Raw genomic sequence first — 21940 nt, forward strand, 5'->3', positions numbered from 1 at the left:
ACACTATTAAAAATCGAAACAAACTGACACAGTAAAATACAGTTTTCCATTGAAACAGTATACTATAAAACAATGCATTCTGGGTAATATTTGTTGTTTTAAGAAAAGAGGCTTTCTCGAAAATTACAAATAAAATTACCCAGAATGCATTGTAATGTAAAGAAGTAATATACTGTAAAAACAATGCATTCTGGGTAATATTTGTCGTTTTTGAGAAATTAGCCTATAGGTTATTCATTGTTTTTACGGTAGGCTATATTACTGTTTCATTGGAAAGATCAACTCTGTATTTTCATCTTGTTTCAAAAGCAGTTTTCATGCAAATCTTATGAGCTCATGTCCAAGATCAGAGGTCATACTTCTTGACCCCAAAATCAAAAGAGATTTTATATTTGATTTATATTGTGCACACTCTAAAAAATGACTGTAAAAAAATTTAACAAATTGACACAGTAAAATACAGTTTTTCATTGAAACAGTAATATAAAATAAAAACAATGCATTCTGGGTAATGTTTGTCGTTTTCAGAAAAGAGGCCTATAGGCAAAGTCCCTTTAAGACAAGTCATTTCACTCTCTGCGGCCATCTTTGAAACACCTCTTGGGCATGCAAGTGCAGCTCCTCTCTCTTTGAATGGGGAAACATCAAATTCTCCAAAGCTGTTTGCCAAGCTTTAGATTCAATTTTATATTTGAAATCACCAATGAAATCTGACAACAGCTGTCTCATAAATTTTGTTTCAAACGCTCAAATCATGACAAAAAACTATTTTTCAGGCTGGATCAAGCTAATGCGTAGTCCTAAGGGCGCGTCTCTATAGGAAGTGCTCGTCTGACTGTTTCTAAAGGAACCGGAGCTTCTAACGGCCGCTGCAGTAACGCGATGACTTTACCAATCGGCGATTGGCTCTTATTTAAAAGGCGGGACTTATTTCACCATATTGCGCGTTGCACTTTCTCCCATTCATAATACAAATGATGTGTCTTGTGTTATTCTATAGTCTTTGCTATAGGCTACTTTCTCGAAAACGACAAATAATATTACAGAGAATGCATTGTAATATAAAGAAGTAATATACTGTAACAACAATGCATTCTGGGTAATATTTGTTGTTTTCGAGAAAGTAGCCTATAGGTTACTTTCTTGAAAACGACTAATAATATTACCCAGAATGCATTGTTTTTACGGTATATTACTGTTTCAATGGAAAACAGTATTTTACTGTGAAAATTGGTTTCATTTTTTTTAGTTATTTTTTAGAGTGCATGTATTTTGCATAAAGAAAATAAAACCAATTTATTAGGACCATTAAGATTGGTTGCATTGTTACATTATTTTCATGACAAAAATCTCATTACATTGACAAATTCTCATTTTCACTACTGTAATGGTAAACTGTTTGAAATTTATTTCTGATTTAATATTGTATACGCTACATCATCTTGTACACATCTTTTGTACTACAGTTTTATTTGTATTGCAAAAATTAAATATTTTTTTTTATTTAAATAAAAGGCCTTTTGTATTAACAGAATGAGAAACACTGAAAACGACAATTACAAAATATAATAATAATAATAATAATAATAAAAGTAATAAACATCCAAGAGCACTACAGCTCATTTGAATTCAGGCTGAAAATACATTTGTCATGAAAACAATGTCACAAATCCATTGCAAAGAAAAAAAAAAAAGTAATAGCCCTAAAATATGCAAATTATCTTTACACAAAATATAATTTTTTTTAACAATATGTTTATTATTTTCACATCAGAATATAATTTCTTTTATTTTTGGAGTGAAATGAGCCAGATGTTTCTTTCCATGTTGTACCTCCTGGAAATAATGTAACAACACAACCAATCTTAATGGTCCTAAAATAGGTTTTATTGTCCTCATGCAAAATACATGCATAATATAAAACAAATATAAAATCTCTTTTGATTTTGGGGTCAAATATTATATTATCAAGATTTGGCCAGATAGGCAAATTGATTTTTTTTTTCTCCAGGTTGCACCACCTTCATCGAAACCGATTACAGTAATGCAACAAGGTCAAAGTTTCTGGGTTTATTGTCCTTTATTTGTAATTGCCTTTAAAGAGCAAGTGCGTATTGCCTTCAATTAGAATCAATCAACACATTCTCATTACATGATTCTGCTGGTACATTTGCAGCATAAATTATAATGTCTTTCTTCACAGACATCAGTGCACAGTGCAGTCATCAGCTTTGCATTTGGCGCCATCTGCAGGTGTATTTGCTATTACAAGCACTTTAACACCCCAGCAAGACTTTCTCACAGATGAAAGAATTTCAGCCATCATTGCATTACAATAACACATAGCAAACGTGTTTGTGCTGAATTAGAGCCATGTGAAGCTGAAAAATTATGTCTTTAAACATCCGTAAATATGTATTTTTTATTCTGTGAATCCTATACTACAGTGCGTTTGTTGATTTCCTCAAGTGCGTCATCTTCATTCATTACCACCGTCACTGTCACCGTCCTCAACAGCGCCGTCTGCTCGTCCCTCGGCCTCAGGGTAATTCAGGATGTGTCTGTTGGCCTGGATGAGGTACTGCTGCTGTTTGAAATACACTTTCAGAACTCCCTTGATCACCACGAAGGCAATGCCACCCTGGAAGAGGAAAACACGGTTAGGCTTTGCACATGCTAATCTAATTTCAGGTCGTATGGTAGATGCTCAGCCCTCTCGACTCTCACCAAGATGGTGCGCTGCAGGTTTGACGTGACTCTGCGGAACAGGAGACGGCCCACCAGGCTGGCGATGGAGGGGAAGATGAGGGCACCGCACAGGGTGCGAGACACAGAGAGATGGTCTCCTCCGTAACTGCCTTCTGCTGGGATGCGGGGCAGAGAACGGCCCATCCCTGTGCAAAATGTACATTTTTAGATGAATCAGTGTTATTTTAGAATTTTGTATATACTATTATAGTATTTATTAATATTTTGAATAAGCTTTTATTTAAAAAAAAAAAATAATAATTATATTTAGCTTTTTTAATTTCAGTTTATTTTAAATGAATAATCTGAAAACATAAACATAAGTGAATTTGCTGAAATACTAAAATTATTAAAACTAAAATAAAATAAAGCTAAATATAATTGTTTTTTTATTAAAAATGCCAAAAGCAAATAAAAAGTGACAATCTTAAATTAAAATTAAAACTGACAATATAAAAATAAAACCTTTTATTTTCATTAAAGTTTTAGTCATTTTATGTTTAAATTTTTTTTTTATTTAGCTTTAATTTATTTTTATTTCAGTTTTAATTTTAGTAATTTAAAAACTTCAACAAATTAACTGAAAATCTAAAAAAATAAAAGTGAATTTGTTGAGGTAATAAAATTACTAAAACTGGAATAAAATAAAGCTGAATAAGTTTTTTTTTATTTTTTTAAATAAAAATGACAAAAGCAGATAAAAAGGAAACTTAAGCTAATTAAAATTAAGACTGACAATATAAAAATAATACCTTTCATTTTCATTTTAGTTTGTCATTAAAAAACAATTATATTTAGATTAAATTTATTTTTATTTCAGTTTTAATTTTAGTAATTTAAGTACTGCAACAAATTACCTGAAAATATTACAATTGTGAATTTGTTGAAGTACAAAAATTACTAAAACTGAAAAAATAAAGCTAAATATAATAGCAGAAAAAAAAAACAAAAGCACATAAAAAGTGATGAACTTAAACTAAAATTAAAATTTAAAACTGACAATATAAAAATAAAAGCTTTATATTCATTTTAGTTTACATTTTAATAATTAAAAAACAATTATATTTTGCTTTATTTAATTTCAGTTTTAATTTGAGTAATTGAAGTACTTCAACAAATTAACTGAAAATATAAAAGTAAATGAAAACTAAAAATAATTGTTTTTTTAAATGACTAAACTAAACTAAAATTGATAGAAAGCTTTTATTTTTACATTTTCAGTTTTCATTTTAATTTTAGTTTAAGTTTGTCACTTTTTATTATTTTTATTTTTATGATTTTTTATGATTTATAGTCAATATATATATTTTTTTAATAATAACAAAATCAAACAAATTGACTAAAACTAAAATCTAAATGAAGTTTTAAGTTTTAGTCATTTCGTTATGTGCTTTTATCATTTTTATTAGTTTTTAAAGTTATATTTAGCTTTAATTTCAATTAATGAAAATTATTTTTAATAGTTTCTGTAAACAACAATGAACTATGGCCCAGTTTATCCCCGTCATCCACATACCAGGTACAAGCCCGCTGAAGATCTGAAGCTTGGAAGAGTGTCGCTGCCAGAGCCGCACCACGTAATCCTCCCAGCGAATCATCTTCCCTAGTACCAGCATGACGGGAATGGTGGGTAAACCCATGAGCAGGAACAGAGGATCTGCACGTTCCATCACATCCAGACCCTTCTTATGCCCCACCACCTAAAAACAGAGGAGAAAAAGTGTTCAAAAGAGCCAAGAAGAGTCAAGCTCCTCTCTTCCTTCCATCTTTAACGCACCTGCATAACAGTGACGGCACCATAGGTCACGGCTGACCAATAAACGGTGCCAACTACAACTCCAGCCGCAGCGAACGGACTGGCCCTGGACAGAGCTCGATCCACCTGCTGGAGGAAGTACACCAGAGGCCCTGGAAGAGAGACAAAACCACACATTTAACACTTCCCTATTAAATCACCAAAATAACGGCCAAACAGAATGTCGGATTATTAGTCATTAGTAAGCCCACACAGCATCTGTGCACTATTGTCACATTCTCTGAGCTAATTTGTAAATTAAATACATGATAATGTACTTAAATGGTAAGTGTAAATGAGTGCAAAACTGTTATAAAACAATATTTAGTATTATTTATATACTATTTAAATGCAGAGGACAAACTCAGAGTGTGGGTTACCATACTTGGCCTTCACCTCACATCACTTATAAGAGTAATTATTAATATATAATTTATTTTGACAGTTTCAGTTTTAATTTCAGCTTGCTAATATTATGCCAAACATTTAATAATTTTGTTATGTGCTTGTGCCATTTATATGTTTGTTTTTTTATTTATTCTTTTTAGTTTTTTTTTTGTTTTAGTAATTTTAGTATTTCAACTTAAATTTATTTTATTTTAGTATTTCAATTTTCATTTACATGCGTTTTATTTCAGTTAAAAATTATTTGTAATTATTTTTAATAGTTTAGTTTTAATTTATTTTTATTTGAGTTTAAGTAAATTTAGTACTTCAACTTACACTTATTTTATTTCATATTTCAATTTTCATTTACATTTTTAAGTGTAAGTTTATCATCTTATATTTATATTTTAATTTATTTTTATTTTATTTTATTTTAAAATCAGCTTTTTTCAGTTAAAAATTATTTGTAATAGTTTAGTTTTAATTTATGTTTGAGTTTTAGTAATTTTGGTATTTCAATTTACACTTATTTTAATTCAGTATTTCAGTTTTTGTTTATATATTTAAATTTAAGTTCATCTAATACTTACATTTCAATTGATCTCAGCTTTATTTCAGTTAACAAAAATAATTTAATAGTTTAATTTCTAACTTGTTTATTTGAGTTTTAGTAATTTAGTATTTCAAATTACACATTTCAATTTTCATTTACTTTTTAAATTTTTTTTTTAATTTATTTTTGATAGTTCAGCTTTAATTTTCTTTTTATTAGTAATTTTATTAGTAATTTTCAACTTATACTTTTTTATTTCAGTATTTCAATTTTTATTTGCATTTTTAAACTAAGTTTTTCATCTAATATTATAACTTATCTCAGCTTTATTTCAATGTTTATTTGTGTTTTAGTTTCAGTAAATTTTTGTACTTCAACTTATACACTTATTACAGTATTTCAATTTCCATTTTTTAAGTTTGTTTTTCATCTAACATTTTTTTTTTTTTCTTTCAGTTAACAAGAATTATTTTTTAAATAAATAGTTTAGTTTTAATTAATAACACTGGTGCAAAACAGAGCTGACAGTACTACACTTTTATCAGGAGAAAATTATCTAGAATATTTAATAAACGTGCAGTGATTCGGTGCATTAATATTCATACACCAAAGAGGAAAAGGGTATCAGTAAGCCTCCCTTCAAAATAGGTGAAGTGCAAATACTTACCCATTTTGGGGAAAACTATATGATATTCAGTGCCACATTGTGGGCAGCTGACGGCTCCGCCGCTGTTTCCCTTCTGTTTTTCGTCGAGCCATCGCTGTAAGCAAGACTGATGGATCCACTTAGTGCAGCCCTTACACCGGCACGGACTGACCCATTCTGCAGCACGATCCTCCTTTTCCGTGGCAAAACACACCCAGCAATGCCTGTCGTTGGACAACATGTTAGTGAGCGCATAACTAAGAGTACCACTAACCAGTGCTGAGATTCACAACGGATGGAGAAACTCACTTCTCTGGAGGTTCATCACAGGCCATCTTGTGTCAGGTTTGATCCACGGTCTCCAGCTCAACCATGAGTGAGCCAGAGCAGGCTCAGTGTATAACACCTGTCAACAGAGGTCATTAGACTTTAATGTAATACTTCAATACAAGAATATTTGCTATATTGCATTTTTATTCAATAATACTTCTATTAAAAATAGTTGGAGCTAAAAGCATTATATGATTGATATTTGAGTGGTCAGCACCATCTATATTACTGGAATTACAAAATAATTCAATAAAAATACAGTATAGGATATGGTACGATACATCCATGATAATTATTATATTATATTTATTCTTCTAACGTCTGTCTTCGTATGAAAGATGCGCTGTAAATATTTTTGTTATTACATTATCATTCTTATTTGTGTTCATAAGGCCTTAATCACGTATGAATGTCATGTCAGTGGACATTTCTCAATTTTAAATTCAACACAATTTTTATTTGTAATGACTCACTGTAAACCAACCAAACAGCACCATACCTCAACATTAGTTTTTACAGCTATAAACATACCAAAACTGGTCATTCAGCCAACATTGCTTACTGAATTCAAATGTAGATCCTCACCTGAAGATGTTTTGTAGATTTAATATTTTCTGATAGGCGTTTAGTTTGGATCTCTGGCTGATTTGACACTTTCAATCTCTCGGAGGACAGAATAACAACCTTATGAAGAACAACAACTTCCGGATAAGCCACTTCCGTTTGTCAAAATAAATGTCCCAAACGTGCTAAAATATCCGTTTGATGTTTAACCACGTATTTATTTATAGTCTTACTTATTGTAAGAGAATGCTTACAAATATATATATAATTGCTCGAAATGCAATATGCTAATTCAATATTTATTATGGTTTTAAAATAGCTTCCATTCTGCTACTGCAGTACGTTAGTGTGCTATTATCCTCTCCATTATTTTGCACCTGAAAAAAGGAATTAAAGACAATGTAATTCCAATTACATATAAGCATAACATATAAATACATTTATAAAATTACACACTTTCAAAAAAATTATACATTATAATTTTGTATTTTTGTGTACGTCTAGGAGGCAGCGCCTTCGAACAGAATGACTATTGGCTGAATTAGCTGTCAGTCATATCTTAGTTACGTGCGTTTGATTGGCTCCCTCCACACTGAGGTTCGGTTGACGCATCACTGCTCAGCCTGTGGTTTTACTGCCAAGCAGCGACGGTTATTTTTTATTTACATGAACAGAAAATCATAAACGGTGCTTCTTGCGAAAGAGTTGACCGAAAAACGCACACAAGCGCAGGCTGAACATGGAGTCGTATGATATTATAGCCAACCAGCCGGTTGTGATTGATAATGTGAGTATGATGTCAGCAGCCCTCCACACCCAGTCTGTGCTAAGAGGCTAAAGCTAATGCCATTGTGCCGAAGTCTGCGCTAGCCGGCCAGTGCTAAATGAAATGTGTTTACGATTTTATCAAATATGCACAGTCTGATGCAGGTCTTAACACTTCATCATGTAAATCATAACCGTGTATCTGTCTTAATTGCGTTAACCTGAGGCATTCGCTGCTGAGTATGATGCATCGGTATAAAGCTGATTTGAATGGTGCTTTGAATTAATCTCTCAAATGTTTAATAAATGATTCCACGTTTTTCATTTTAATTAAATATTGCAAGATGCATGGTTGTCAAAGAGTATCTATCAGATAAAAACCTATATTTTAGCTAGAGTTGTTATTGTTGCCAAGATGGCTGTCTGTGACCCCGCCTTGTATTTACAGCCACATTTCATAGTTTGAACTAATTTATATAAATTACAAAATTGATTATAACAAAAGCCAAAAGACTGAAGCAATAAATGGAGAACTATTAAGCTTCAACTCTTAATCATAATTAAGGTGGGAGTTCTGTAACATCAAAGCCTGAATGTATGTCACTTTGACAGGTTGCTAAAATTATGAAAAGTTGGTAAATATCAGTGATATTTAAGGGAGCATTGGGATGTTTTCTCACAGTGAGACTCTTTGCTGGTTGAGTTTCTTGTTGCTCCCTCCAGCTCGGTCTCATGACTCAAGATCAAACAAGGAGGGTTCAGTACATTAGATGATTCATTTTACAACACATTCACTGTTTGAGCTTTTATAGTTCAAGTTTATTTTGAACCAACTACAACTGTACACAACTACAATTGTAGTTCCTTTTCATTTTTCTTCTTCTCTTACAGGGGTCTGGAGTTATTAAGGCTGGCTTTGCTGGAGATCAAATCCCTAAATACTGTTTCCCAAATTAGTGAGTAACTTTATTATAGTAATTTTATTGGTATTACTACATTGAAATAACCGTCAAAGTTTTGTGGTGTGTATTTTATTTTTTGTAAAGAAATTAATAATTTTATTCAGAAAGGTTGCATTAAATTGATCAAAAGTGGCAGTAAAGACATTTATAATGTTACAAAAGATTTCTGTTACAAATTTCTTTTGAACTTTCTATTCATTAAAGAATCGTAGAAATAAATGTATCACAGTTTCCACAAAAATATTAAGCAGCACAACTGTTTTCAACATTGATAATAATTAATAAATGTTTCTTAAACAGCAAATCAGCATATTAGAATGATTTCTGAAGGATCATGTGACACTGAAGACTGGAGTAATGATGCTGGAAATTCAGCTTTGACCATCAGAAATAAATTAAATTTTTAAATATATTCAAATAGAAAACAGTTAGTTAAATTGTAACAATATTACTGCTTTTATTGCATTTTTGATTAAATAAATGCAGCCTTGGTGAGCATTAAAAGACTTCTTGAGATACTTCTTTCTAAAACATTTAACGTTTATTTCTAGTGTGGGGCGACCCAAGCATGTTCGGGTGATGGCTGGTGCCCTCGAGGGTGATCTGTTTATTGGACCCAAAGCTGAGGTAAAACTTTTTTTTTTTTTTTTTTTGGTTGAAGTACATGTCTCTATTAAAATGTTATATGGGGTGGGCATTGATTTAACCTGTGATGCTATTTGGTTAATAATGTTTTGCGCATGTCATCAGAAGAGAAAAGTTATTATAACCTGCAATTGAAAGGGGCCGTTTTGATTTCATGCTGTCTTTAAGTTGCTTTGTAATAATGTTAAAACATAATGTGTTGTTTATATCTGTGGCATATGCAGGAGCACAGGGGGCTGCTGTCCGTGCGCTATCCTATGGAACACGGTATTGTGAAAGACTGGAATGACATGGAGCGCATCTGGCAGTACGTGTACTCAAAGGAACAGCTGCAAACCTTCTCTGAGGAGGTGTGGATTGAATTTATTTTCATTTTGATTGTATTGATCTTCACTAGAATTATTTTAGTTAGCTTTGAGTTAGCTTCTATTTTCAGTTATTTAAATTGACTTTATCTAATAATTGTTTGGATAATTAATAATTATTAATGATTGTTTTTTCAGCTTTTTTCTAATTTAAGTTTAATTTTTAATCTATTTTTTTATTATCTTTTATTTTCTTATTTTTAAGTTTAAGTTGATTTTTTTCATCTAATATTTATATTTTTATTTCAGCTGTATTTTCTAATTTTTAAGTTTGTTTAACTTTTTCATGTAATATTTATATATTTTTTTCATCTTAGCTTAACTTCAATTTTTAAACATTTAGTTAACAACACTGTCTTGTGCTATATTGTTCAGACATTTGTATTTTTTTTATGTATCTTTCAGCATCCTGTACTGTTGACCGAAGCACCTCTGAACCCCAGTAAAAACCGTGAACGGGCGGCAGAGGTTTTCTTCGAGACCTTCAACGTGCCTGCGCTGTTCATCTCCATGCAGGCGGTGCTCAGTTTGTGAGTTCAGAGCTTTCAATGTCCTTCTTCCTGATAACACGCCTCATAGTCCCTTTCTCATGCAAACATGTTTCCTGACAGATACGCCACAGGCCGAACCACAGGCGTGGTCCTGGATGCTGGTGATGGTGTGACACACGCTGTCCCCATATATGAGGGATTCGCCATTCCGCATTCCATCATGCGTGTGGACATCGCCGGACGTGACGTCTCCCGATACCTCCGCCTACTCTTGCGCAAAGAAGGCTACGATTTCCACACTTCGGCAGAGTTTGAGGTCGTTCGCACTATCAAGGAGGTACGAGACTGTTCTTTGTGGTTCCTTCTTAATGTCAATTATAATCTAGATGTTAAAGAAACTATGCAAAAATGCTATTTTATTTGTTTTCCAGAGAGCCTGCTACCTTTCCCTCAACCCCCAGAAGGATGAAACTCTAGAAACTGAAAAAGCACAATACACCCTACCTGACGGAAGCACTCTAGATGTAAGAATGAAATTACTTGTAGATGTTAGTGTATGCGAAGGTAGTCATAATATTATATATCATATCCTAGTTTTATTGAAATTAAGTGGAGGTTCAGTTCAGGTTCAAGTCAAAATGAAATGGTGTTCATAACCTGCCATTAATTTGGTGTTCATGTGCTCAACAGATATGTCTGTGATTTGCTACAATGATCAACGCTTTAAAAACATGTTGTAAATAAACATCTTTCAAACGCTCCTGTGTGTGTCTGTGTAAGTGCTTGGTCAAAGATGTCTGTTTACAGCATGTTTTTGAAGCGTTGATAATTGTAGCCAATCACAGACATATCTGTTGTGCGCGTGAATACAGTGGCCAATCAGAGGGGTTTAAGAATCCGCTCAACAGTGCTCAATGTTAGGGGAAAATGCTGGTATCGTCTTATTTTTAAAATGTCAGTACAGATTTGGTACCGAAGTCAGTACTTTTGACAACCCTAGTATTAAGAAAGTAAATAGCATCAATTTTAATTTCATATTGACTTTGACTAGTATTTATGTAAGCCAGTTGGTGTTACTCAAAGCTGTTTGTCTCTCACAGATTGGCCCAGCGCGGTTCAGGGCTCCAGAGCTTCTCTTCAGGCCTGATCTGATTGGAGATGAGAGCGAGGGTATTCATGAAGTGCTGGCCTTCGCCATTCAGAAGTCAGATATGGATCTGCGACGCACCCTCTTCTCAAACATAGTGCTGTCTGGCGGCTCAACACTCCTCAAAGGTAGAGCAAACATATCAGTCGAGAGATTCTTTTAGTTCTCCGTACAGTGACAAACCTGAAACTCCTTGACTTTTTGTTCCTCGCAGGTTTTGGAGACCGGTTGTTAAGTGAAGTAAAGAAACTCGCGCCCAAAGACGTTAAAATTAAGGTGACTCTGCCGCATCTAAGAAATGTCAGCTTGATGTGAGAACTGTCGCTTAATTATTTTTCTTCTTTTTTCAGATATCCGCACCACAGGAGAGACTTTATTCTACATGGATAGGGTAAGAACAAAGTATATATTACTGTTCAAAATTTTGGGGTCAGTAAAAAATTTTTTTAATTAATACTTTTATTCAGTAAGAATGCATTAAATTTATCAGAAGTGACAGTAAAGACATGTATAATGTTACAAAAGATTCATATTGTGAATAAATGCTGTTCTTTTGAACTTCTGAAAAAAGGATATCGGTTTCCACCAAAATATTAGCGGCTCAGCTGTTGTTAACATTGATAATAAAAAGAAATACAGCAAATCAGCATATTAGAATGATTTCTGAAGGATCATGTGACACTGAAGACTGGGGTAATGATGCTGAAAATTCAGCTTTGCATTACAGGAAAAAATGATATTTTAAAACAGGGCTGCACAATTAATCGAATTTTTAATAGTGATTATGTTTACGGATTTCGTAATCATTCAAAGGCGTGGTTACAGCAAAAAATATCCATTTACATTATTCTGTGTGCTTAAGAGGTGTGTTTAGAGCATGTTACGTTGTGAGAGGTGAATCACGACTACTTCAGAGTGTAAAAGGTCTAACTCAGCACAAAAGGAACTACTAGTGATGTAAGTGTACGCTGATTGGTCGAACGAACGCAAAACACCAACACCCGCCATTTTTAATAAGCCTATATCTTTACTCCACGAACTAACTCTACAATCATGGAAAACAGTGATAGATGGACCTCCCAACCTTTACGCTAAAAAGAAAACCCAGCGCGACTGAGCGGACCAAGTGAAACATGAATATGTATTTCTGCTCAGCTAGTGACATTGGGCATCAACCACATATCAAAAGCTAATACTTATTCATATACTGTCTACTTTAATTCTATAACAGTTCTATCTAATAACGTATTAGACAGGGCTGTTAAATAGTTCGTAAACTAATGAAGACGGAGAATACGAACACTGTGTGCTCAGGCTCTGGCTGAGCTGTTCTCAGTGCCATCAAAATAAAAGTCAGTTTACATCACTTCAGAGTTCCTACTGGCAATGTGAATGAAACCAGGGAAATGGCCCTAGGGGAACATTAGTTCTCAGGGAACCACCCTGGTGGATAGTTCCTATAACTAAGTTCCTAGAACAACATGGTGCGAAAGGCCCTATCATTATTAAATGCATATGTTTACTTTTTTTTTTTATTTAAAGAAGAAACCAAACCAATGTATAGTTGAATTTTGAGGCTTAAAGGATTAGTTCACTTTCAAATGAAAATTACCCCAAGCTTTACTCACCCTCAAGCCATCCTAAATGTATATGACTTTCTTCTTTCTGATGAACACAGTCTGAGAAATATTAATAAATATCCTGATGCATCCAGGCTTTATAATGGCAGTAAACAGGGGTCACGAGTATGAGCTGAAGACAGTGTCTCCATTCACATCCATCCATCATAAACGTGTGCTCCACACGGCTCCGGGGGGTTAATAAAGGTCTTCTGAAGCGAAGCGATGTATTAAAAAAAAAAAAAAAATCCATACTAAAGTTATGAAGTAAAATTTTTAGCTTCTGCCAGACTGCCTTCTGTATTCAAGTTACAAAGAAAGTGTAAACTGGCGTCGCGTCAATTACACATTTTCCATAATTTGGGAAGGAGTAGGACGTAGCGTAAGTGTTTTGAACTGCAAGAGGTTACACTTTCTTTGTACATTGAATACGGAAGGCGGTCTGGCAGAAGCTAGATATTTTACTTCATAAATTGTTAAATATGGATATTTTTCTTACACAAACGCATCGCATCACTTCAGAAGGACTTTATTAACCCCCCGGAGCCGTGTTTATGATGGATGGATGTGGATGGAGACGCTTTCTTCAGCTCATACACGTGACCCTTGTTTACTGCCATTATAAAGCTCGGATGCGTCAGGATATTCATTAAAATATCTCCGATTGTGTTCATCAGAATGAAGAAAGTCATATACACCTTGAGAGTGAGAAAAGCTTCATTTGAAAATGAATTAATCCTATTAATGCTATAGAAAAGCAATAAAAAAAATTCAGGAAGAGTGTTTTCAGCTTTTTTAATTTTACATAAAAATATGGCATGCAGTTTCTTCAAACTATGTTCAAAGTAACCTTGAATTACAGTTTCAAGGAAATAGTCGACAGTTTTGATTTTCGTCATAATCGTGTAGCCCTATTTTAAAATATATTAAAATAGAAAAAAGTTATTTTTAATTATAATAATATTTCACAATATTACTGTTTTTACTGTACTTCTGATCAAACAAATACAGCCTTAGGAGATTTCTGTCAAAAGCATTAAAAAAATCTTACCAACCCCAAACTTTTGAATGATAGTTTGTATTTTTAAAAGGTTTTGTTCGGTGTATTTTATGCTGTTTTCCCTTCATGCTTTGTATAGGGGATCTATCCTGGCTTCACTCGACACCTTTAAGAAGATGTGGGTCTCCAAGAAAGAATACGAGGAAGATCGCGCCCGTGCCATCCACCGGAAGACTTTTTAATGGGGTTTAAGGCCACTAGCCTCCCTCATCTCTGCGGTTTCACATCCCTCTCCTCTCTCGCTTGGCCTCCCTCTGTTACCCTCCCTCCCTACCCACCCTTCCCGACAGGGAACCTGCCGGGCCTCCCATCCGCAGCTAAGGCATGCCTTCCGTGTCCCCTGCCCACAGCTCTTGTTCGGGACACCGACAAGCGGGACTGGGGCAGGATGCGACCGGGCATCCCTTGCCCGTTCTGCACCCATCAAACACCCCGGCTTTTCAGGGCATCAGTCAATACTGTTAACTATTGTTTCATTTAAAGCCAATGCTTCAATCCCGTGCTTAGATATTTATTACACTATTTACCCTGCCCTGTATGATATTGTCATATCTATTCTAATGAAACATGAAGGTGAATGTTTTACTCTGTTGTAAGAATTTCATTCCAGAACCCGAAGAGGTTGAAGTTGTCACAAAGTCAACATAGTATTTTTATTCTTATTCATTTCACTGTTTTGCGGCGTTAATGACAAAACGTATACAATAGAAAAGGCATCGCTCACCACTACAACAATTCACTGTAATGGACACTACTGTGTTTCCTGTCTGTGCCCCTCCCCTTGACCGTCTCAAGGCTGATACCACTCAAGGGAACTAAATAATGTATACTGAAATACATGTAAACGGTAGGTAGCTAGGTTTATCGCTGCTTGAAATGTTGACAAGTGTTATAATTAGTATACAGCGCATTTTAATGTGGAATCATTGGTTTATGAAAAGGGGCGGCTGTAAACCTTTTTGGCTTGTTTACTGTCTTTTTGTTGTTTTGCTCTCAGAATTATGTTTTTCAGCTTTAAGTTGTAGAGCATAATTGTCACCGCACAGAAATTGACTTGATGCGAGCATTAGCCCTTTTCGAGTTGAGTTTTTCCATTTTCAATTTCCCATGATTCTCATATTGTTAACTCCAGAGCTGTTGACTGAAGCTTTAATGAAGTCGTCCAGTAAGTTTAATGTTGCCATAAGACGTCTCATCATTGTGGCACGATTTCGATGTAAATTCAGACTCTCCCCGAATTCCAGATTAGTGCATGAATTCAACAGGACGATTGAGATTGTGTGTTATTTCAATGTAAATCTCATTGACGTGGATCTAGAAGGCAGAGGGTGGCTGAATGGATTTAGAAGCTCTTCTGGCACTAGTATTTCTGTAGTGTTTGTTGAAAGAGAGCTGCTCTCTATTGGGATGATGGGTAGCAGGGTTGCGTTTAAGTCCAGTTTGTCCAACCTAAGATTCGCCTTACTCCAGTGTCATCATTGGAAAGTCAGAGCATCTTGGTTGTTTTTCTTTTTAAAGATTTAGAAATATCATCATAAGCCTTGTGTACAGTGGATTGCTATTCAAAACTGTTAAAAAAACAAAAAAATAAATGACAAAAAGGACTAAAATGTACAAACCTGTTTCTTCAATTGTTGCTTTTTCTTTTAATTTTGTAAATTCAGTATGATAAATAAATTAATGATGTCTGAAATAAGCTTCTGTCCGTTCTGTAAACGAAACCACATGCTTGTCCGTTTGTGCATTGTTGCTGATGTTGTTAACAGTGGTTTTCAAGACTGCTGAATTTTGTCACATTTAAGTGGTTTGACTTAGCATCACATTTTTAATACACCCAAAACACATCTTCTTTGAGGTCCCTACATGAGCTCTACAAGTCTAAAAGTATATAACATGACATTTTGGAGTTAGTTGCTGTTATTTATAGCCAAATATTGTGAAAGTCACTGAATTTTACTTCTATTTTACAAAGGTGTGATTATCACAAGTACTACATCCATGTGTATCAGGTCATCCATGTGTTGCTTCATCAGCAGCCTTGACAATATTTCTTTCATGAATAATCGAAAGAGAAAGGTAAGTAGTCAATGAAATGTGAATTTACAGTGATGAAACAAATGTTTAGACACATCGTACCTGGCCAATCAGAGACGACGTTCGGTCCTCTAGCCCCGCCCACATAGGTGTGTATACGTAGATTCTAAATTCAACCGCTCAAGACACGTCGGCGCGCCCGCCATCTTGGAACGGTCAGTGTTATCGCTCACCGTTGCGCAGCTTCTGGTTGTGAAACCGCCGAGATTCAAATTCCCGAATAAATTGGATAACTTTGCACAGGTGAGAATGTGTTGGTTTGTGTTTTTATATGTATTAACTCAATATTACAGGTTTTTACTATGGTACCTTTTAATGTTTTTACTATGGTAACGTCTTCGTCTTATGTTGTGTTAGTTTAGCAAAATAATCTGCTGTCTATTGCAGATATAGATATTCATAAATAAGTCTAAATACGGTTGCAGACGCTCAGTCAACTTGCTCTCGAATGTTCGCCGACCGACTTTGACCGTTCCAATATGGCGGACGGCTTACGTAGAGCGGAAAGAAACTTGCTAATGTGGTTTCTATGTATATATATCTATGACTGCCCTGCCCTACTGCGCTCCGTTTTTAAGTCTCTGATTGGCTGCAGTCTTTACGGAAGTAAATAGTCTTCTGAAATAGTCGGAAATGCTTTGATGTTTTAGAGTAACGTGGAGTTTAAACAATATAAATAGACACTGAAGAGTCACATTACAACTTCAGATATGAGAAGAGTCACACTGTTTGTAAATGGAACCTCACACAATGGGAAGGTGTGTATGCTTTCTTATTTATTGTCCTTTCAAATATATAGTAAAATACGTTGCTGAATAAATAGCATGTTGTTTCTTCATTCATGGCTTTTATCAGGTGGTAGCCGTTTATGGAACTCTAGCTGATCTACTGTCAGTTGCAAGCACAAAATTTGGAATAAAAGCCACCAACATTTACAATGGGAAAGGAGGTCTTATTGATGATATAGCCCTCATCAGGTAAGAACAGCTAGTTCTCTTATGTATATTTACTAGTGCTTTCAAATTGATTAATTCCATCTAACACAAAAGTGAGTTAGTGAATATATATATATATATATATATATATATATATATAAATATATATATATATATATATATATATAATAATATACAATATATATGTATACAACCACCTGACATAAAAACTCAAAAAAATGAATTTAAACACTTCGAAATGTTATTTAACAACTGAAACGTGTTTAAAGACATTGTTCATGACTTTATTTGTCAATGACCATTTACAAACTTTTATATTAAATGTGATTAATCACGATTAATCGATTTGACAGCACTAATATTTACATGTGTACATTATCATAAACATAAAACATTTGGTGTTACATCTGTTAACAGAGATGATGATGTCTTGTATATATCGGAAGGAGACTCTTTTGTTGGTGAGTTTGAAATTATAACATTGTTTTGGTCTTAGATCTGTTTACAATTGCTTTAATCTGTCTTCATTTAATCATGTCCTACAGATCCACCAAATAACCCAGACAGTCCACATGAGTTTCATTCCTGGGCGCACACAGATTGGATCACCCTCAATGTGGGAGGACGGCGGTTCACAACCACACGGTGATGTCACTGTACACAAAACAGATCACACTAATAATCTCATTAACTGTAATCCATAATCTAAACCATCACAATCAATCATCTTTTTTTGCATTATTTTCATGACAATTAACAAGCACAGCTGCTCTGTGTGATGAATTTAACACTTTTACACTTTTCTTTGGTTGTTAGGAGCACTTTGGTCAAAGAACCGGAAAGCATGTTGGCTCACATGTTCAGAGACAAGGGTAAGGGCTGAACTGATGTTTTGTTTTTTGTTTTTTACATTTTCTAACATTCACAGTCTCATGTGCCGTCTTACTGCATTTATTCATACTGCAGTTTTTTGTTTCCTGGCAGATGTTTGGGGAAACAAACAGGACGAGCAAGGGGCGTATCTCATTGATCGGAGTCCAGATTACTTTGAGCCCATATTAAATTACCTGAGGCACGGACAGCTGATTATCAATGACGGCATCAATCTGCTGGGTAAGAGGCATGAAAATGAAAGAAGACTCATATTCCACCCTTTTTTATAGCATTTTATTTGTTTCCTGATGTCCAACTATAATGTTAGGCAAGGTTTCTTGTGCCAAACAACATAATTTCATTTTCCATGAGCTTTTTCCACCCTCTTTCTGACCTTGCCAGCTGTTCATCTGACTCATTTGATGCAGAATTCCATTTCTTATACTATTTTCATATCGCTATACATCTAATGGGGATGTATAACAAATCTCCCAGCTATCTTTTTCTGCTGGGAGGTCACGTGACAGTAACAACATGGCGGATATAGTATGTCAGAATTGCATTAATACTACACACATTCATACTATGTAGAGCATACTTTTTTAATGGTCGCAAAGTTAATTTAAATTCAGATGTAGTACCTAATCAGTATACGATTTCGGAAGCAGCTTTATTTATAACCAGACTGTTTTTGCTACTGTACCTTTAAGATTTTATGTAAACATTATGTGGTGTTCTAAGATTTAAATGAGCTCTGTTATAATTGGCTAGCCTCTTTGCATGTTAAATGAGTATATTTGGAACGCTATTTTTATACAGGTGTGCTTGAAGAAGCTCGTTTCTTTGGAATCGAACGTCTTGCTGAGCAGCTTGAAGGTGTTATTAAGGTAAAAAAGAAAAGAAATGCTAAAGAAGGTACATAAAGTTAAGTTGACTTAAATAACAACGATGGGTCTTTCCTCCTGCTTCAGAATTCCCAGCCTCCTGACGATCACTCGCCAATCTCCCGCAAAGAGTTTGTGCGATTTCTGCTTGCCACTCCAACTAAATCAGAACTTCGATGTCAGGTAGGAAGCCACTGAATATTTGCACTGGTTGAAATAATGCACAGAATAAAAATATAAATCTCTCAGATGTGTGAACTGTTCTTCCTAGGGCCTGAATTTCAGTGGGGCGGATCTCTCTCGTCTTGACCTACGTTACATTAACTTCAAGATGGCCAACCTCAGCCGCTGTAACCTCACACACGCCAACCTCTGTGGTACCAATCTGGAGAGGGCAGACCTCTCCAACGCCAATCTAGATGTAAGGATGTGCCTGTCAGGGACACGCCAGTGTCATATTTCACTCCAAAATCAAAAGGAAAAAAATACAAAATTATATTTTGCTTAAAGAAAATGAGATTTTTTGCATTATTTTAATGTCAATTTTGCACAGTTGTATTACTGTAATAACTGAAATAGTCATATTACTTAAATTAGATTTTTCAATAATATTTAAAATATTATTTGAACTACCGTTCAAAAGTTTGGGGTCGGTAAGGTTTTTAAATGTTTTTTAAAGAAGTCTCTTTAAACTCACCAAGGCTGCATTTATTTGATCAAAAATACATAAAAACAGTAATACTATGAAATATTATTACAATTTACTGTTTTCTATATATTTCAAAAGAAAAATAAAATGCAAAATAACATCTTGTTTGAGGAAAATGAGGCCTATTTTTTGGACTATTAAGTTTTTTTTGCATTATAATTTAGACTGTAATAACTGAAATAAAAAGTATATTATTTAAATTAGATTTTTAAATAATATTTAAATTATTTACATTACCATTCTGCTGTTTTCTATATATTCTATACAGTTTAATATATTTAAAAGTATAATTTAATATATAATTATAATTTTCAGCATCATTAGTCCAGTCTTCAGTGTCACATGATCCTTCAGAAATCATTCTAATATGATGATTTGCTGCTCAAGAAACATTTCTTGTTTTAATCAATGTTGAAAACCGTTGTGCTGCTTAATATTTTTTTGTGGAAACCATTTTTTTCAGGATTCTTTGACGAATAGAAAGAATCAAAGTTGACATTAAAATTAACATTTTTGTAACATTATATATTCATTTACTGTCATGTTTGATCAATTTAATGCGTCCTTGCTGAATAGAAGTATTATTTATATTAAAAAAAAAAATATATATATATATATACTGACCCTAAACTTTTTTTAACAATACTGTATTTATCATGCTATTTCTTGTCATGCCTTTAATTATGTATAATCTATTGATAATCATCACAGAGAAAAATGGGAACTATTAACCATAAAAGAAAAATGTCCAAATACATTATAGTAATGAGACTTTTGGATGAAAATGCACTTAATTGTTAAAAATAGTCTTTTTATTAATGCAAAATATTATTTATTTTAATTTATTTATGCATTTTTGATGTTTGTGACATTCAGCCACTCTCACTCATTCTTCTTTCGCTGTAGTATTTATTCTTCCATGTCTATCATCAGTGACACTGAATTGTTTTTTTCGTTTTTGTTTTTTGTGCATGCGTTCTTCCAGGGTGCCAATTTACAGGGCGTGAAAATGCTTTGCACCAATGCAGAAGGGGCGTCTCTTAAAGGCTGTAATTTTGAAGATCCCGCAGGACTTAAAGCAAATCTAGAGGGTAAAATGAGCACACTTGACTTCTGAACAGCTTCTCTTGGATCTCATATTCCCAGTATGTAATGTCTGTCATTTCCTCACAGGTGCCAATCTAAAGGGGGTGGATATGGAGGGCAGTCAAATGACTGGTATAAACCTCCGTGTGGCCACGCTGAAGAACGCCAAACTCAAAAACTGTAACTTGCGGGGTGCCACTTTGGCAGGAACGGATCTGGAGGTGACAAACAGTTCAGTTTCAGAATCATTCTGTAGATTGGCATGTCGTCCTGTGTTTTTCAATTTGATGTTTTTGTCAAACAGAACTGTGACCTGTCTGGCTGTGACCTTCAGGAGGCGAACCTGCGGGGCTCCAATGTGAAGGGGGCCATTTTTGAGGAGATGCTGACGCCACTGCACATGTCCCAGAGTGTCAGATAGCCAGCCGCTGATGTCCTTCTTCAGTAAGACTGCAGCCTCTTCACGGAGCAGCTTTAATTAAAAACCTACCTGCAAACCTAATGACTGTCATGTGACCTTAAACCTGTTGATATTATTTGTTCATCTGTTGCCTCAAGAACATTTATTTTGATGTATTGCATTATTATCGATGGTGTTTGCTATGTTTTTCTTCTTGTGACGTGCAATTTTATGCATTACATTTGTCCAAAGCTTCTACATGTGTCACTGCTGGTCTGTGAACTGAACAACGGAAATTTGTGTTATTGCATTTGATTCAGATTTAGGAATGTGGCTTTTCTGTGAATGTGCAATTTTATACCTTTTCATACTTGCTGGTTTTACACTGTTTTGCTCGATTCTCTGTTTACGTGGCTTTTTCTGGACTGTGTCTGCATGCAAACAACGAAAACATCAGCCAGAAACCTGCTATTTTGATGTCACCAGCCCTGTCCAGATCCAATAAAGTCAAACACTGGAGATTCAAAGAGAAGTTTGGCTTTTTAGTTTTTGCTAACCCTAACAGACACTTTATTTATTGCAAGAGAAAAATTATTTTCATTATATAAGATTATTAGCTGTAAGATTAGCAGATGCTGTACTAGAACATTTTGTTATAGATTGTTTTTTACATTATTTTTATGACACGCACAGAAATTTCAGTCTCATTTCTGTAATGTGAAATAAAAATTATATTATTTATATTTCATTTTTAAAACCAATATAATGGTATTTTTGTGATGCCTTTATGCTGATAAAAAAAAAAAAACTATATTACAGTTTCAAATCAAATTGATAACCTAGTAATAATAATTACTGAAA

At 34.2% G+C, this 21940-nt stretch overlaps 3 protein-coding genes across 3 annotated transcripts; 2 read left to right on the top strand and 1 right to left on the bottom strand.

Annotated features, from left to right (window-relative positions):
- Nucleotides 1-1865: 1865 nt before the first annotated feature.
- On the bottom strand, nucleotides 1866-7205 carry marchf5l (membrane-associated ring finger (C3HC4) 5, like). The gene is made up of 7 exons (XM_051908509.1): nucleotides 7045-7205; nucleotides 6439-6535; nucleotides 6151-6353; nucleotides 4526-4656; nucleotides 4265-4448; nucleotides 2728-2894; nucleotides 1866-2641 (listed from the first exon to the last, which is right to left on the bottom strand). The coding sequence occupies exons 2-7, from the start codon at nucleotides 6462-6464 to the stop codon at nucleotides 2480-2482; spliced, it is 873 nt and encodes a 290-aa protein (XP_051764469.1). The 5' UTR covers nucleotides 6465-6535; nucleotides 7045-7205; the 3' UTR covers nucleotides 1866-2479.
- A 390-nt stretch (nucleotides 7206-7595) lies between these two features.
- On the top strand, nucleotides 7596-15773 carry actr1b (actin related protein 1B). The gene is made up of 11 exons (XM_051908508.1): nucleotides 7596-7810; nucleotides 8680-8744; nucleotides 9302-9377; nucleotides 9620-9745; nucleotides 10166-10290; nucleotides 10372-10588; nucleotides 10683-10775; nucleotides 11352-11526; nucleotides 11613-11674; nucleotides 11749-11789; nucleotides 14157-15773. Exons 1-11 carry the CDS (start codon nucleotides 7763-7765, stop codon nucleotides 14257-14259), a joined length of 1131 nt encoding a protein of 376 aa, XP_051764468.1. The 5' UTR covers nucleotides 7596-7762; the 3' UTR covers nucleotides 14260-15773.
- Nucleotides 15774-16748: 975 nt separating this feature from the next.
- On the top strand, nucleotides 16749-21611 carry kctd9b (potassium channel tetramerization domain containing 9b). Its single transcript, XM_051908507.1, has 12 exons — nucleotides 16749-16929; nucleotides 17027-17148; nucleotides 17545-17588; nucleotides 17673-17772; nucleotides 17944-17999; nucleotides 18112-18240; nucleotides 18820-18887; nucleotides 18972-19067; nucleotides 19156-19305; nucleotides 20579-20684; nucleotides 20767-20900; nucleotides 20984-21611. The coding sequence occupies exons 1-12, from the start codon at nucleotides 16882-16884 to the stop codon at nucleotides 21098-21100; spliced, it is 1170 nt and encodes a 389-aa protein (XP_051764467.1). The 5' UTR covers nucleotides 16749-16881; the 3' UTR covers nucleotides 21101-21611.
- The last annotated feature ends 329 nt before the right edge of the window (nucleotides 21612-21940 follow it).

This window comes from Ctenopharyngodon idella, chromosome 10 (genome assembly GCF_019924925.1).
Source record: "Ctenopharyngodon idella isolate HZGC_01 chromosome 10, HZGC01, whole genome shotgun sequence".
Lineage (NCBI taxonomy): Eukaryota > Metazoa > Chordata > Actinopteri > Cypriniformes > Xenocyprididae > Ctenopharyngodon > Ctenopharyngodon idella.

Coding starts and splice junctions, on each gene's coding strand:
- marchf5l (XM_051908509.1), bottom strand. CDS start 6,464: ATGGCCTGTGATGAACCTCCAGAGAA. Junction 4,657..6,150: donor TATAGTTTTCCCCAAAATGG/GTAAGTATTTGC, acceptor TCTCTCTTCCAG/GGCCTCTGGTGTACTTCCTC. Junction 2,642..2,727: donor ACCTGCAGCGCACCATCTTG/GTGAGAGTCGAG, acceptor TTCCTCTTCCAG/GGTGGCATTGCCTTCGTGGT.
- actr1b (XM_051908508.1), top strand. CDS start 7,763: ATGGAGTCGTATGATATTATAGCCAACCAGCCGGTTGTGATTGATAAT. Junction 10,291..10,371: donor ATGCAGGCGGTGCTCAGTTT/GTGAGTTCAGAG, acceptor GTTTCCTGACAG/ATACGCCACAGGCCGAACCA. Junction 10,589..10,682: donor TCGTTCGCACTATCAAGGAG/GTACGAGACTGT, acceptor TTTGTTTTCCAG/AGAGCCTGCTACCTTTCCCT.
- kctd9b (XM_051908507.1), top strand. CDS start 16,882: ATGAGAAGAGTCACACTGTTTGTAAATGGAACCTCACACAATGGGAAG. Junction 19,068..19,155: donor AATCAGAACTTCGATGTCAG/GTAGGAAGCCAC, acceptor TGTTCTTCCTAG/GGCCTGAATTTCAGTGGGGC. Junction 20,685..20,766: donor ACTTAAAGCAAATCTAGAGG/GTAAAATGAGCA, acceptor ATTTCCTCACAG/GTGCCAATCTAAAGGGGGTG.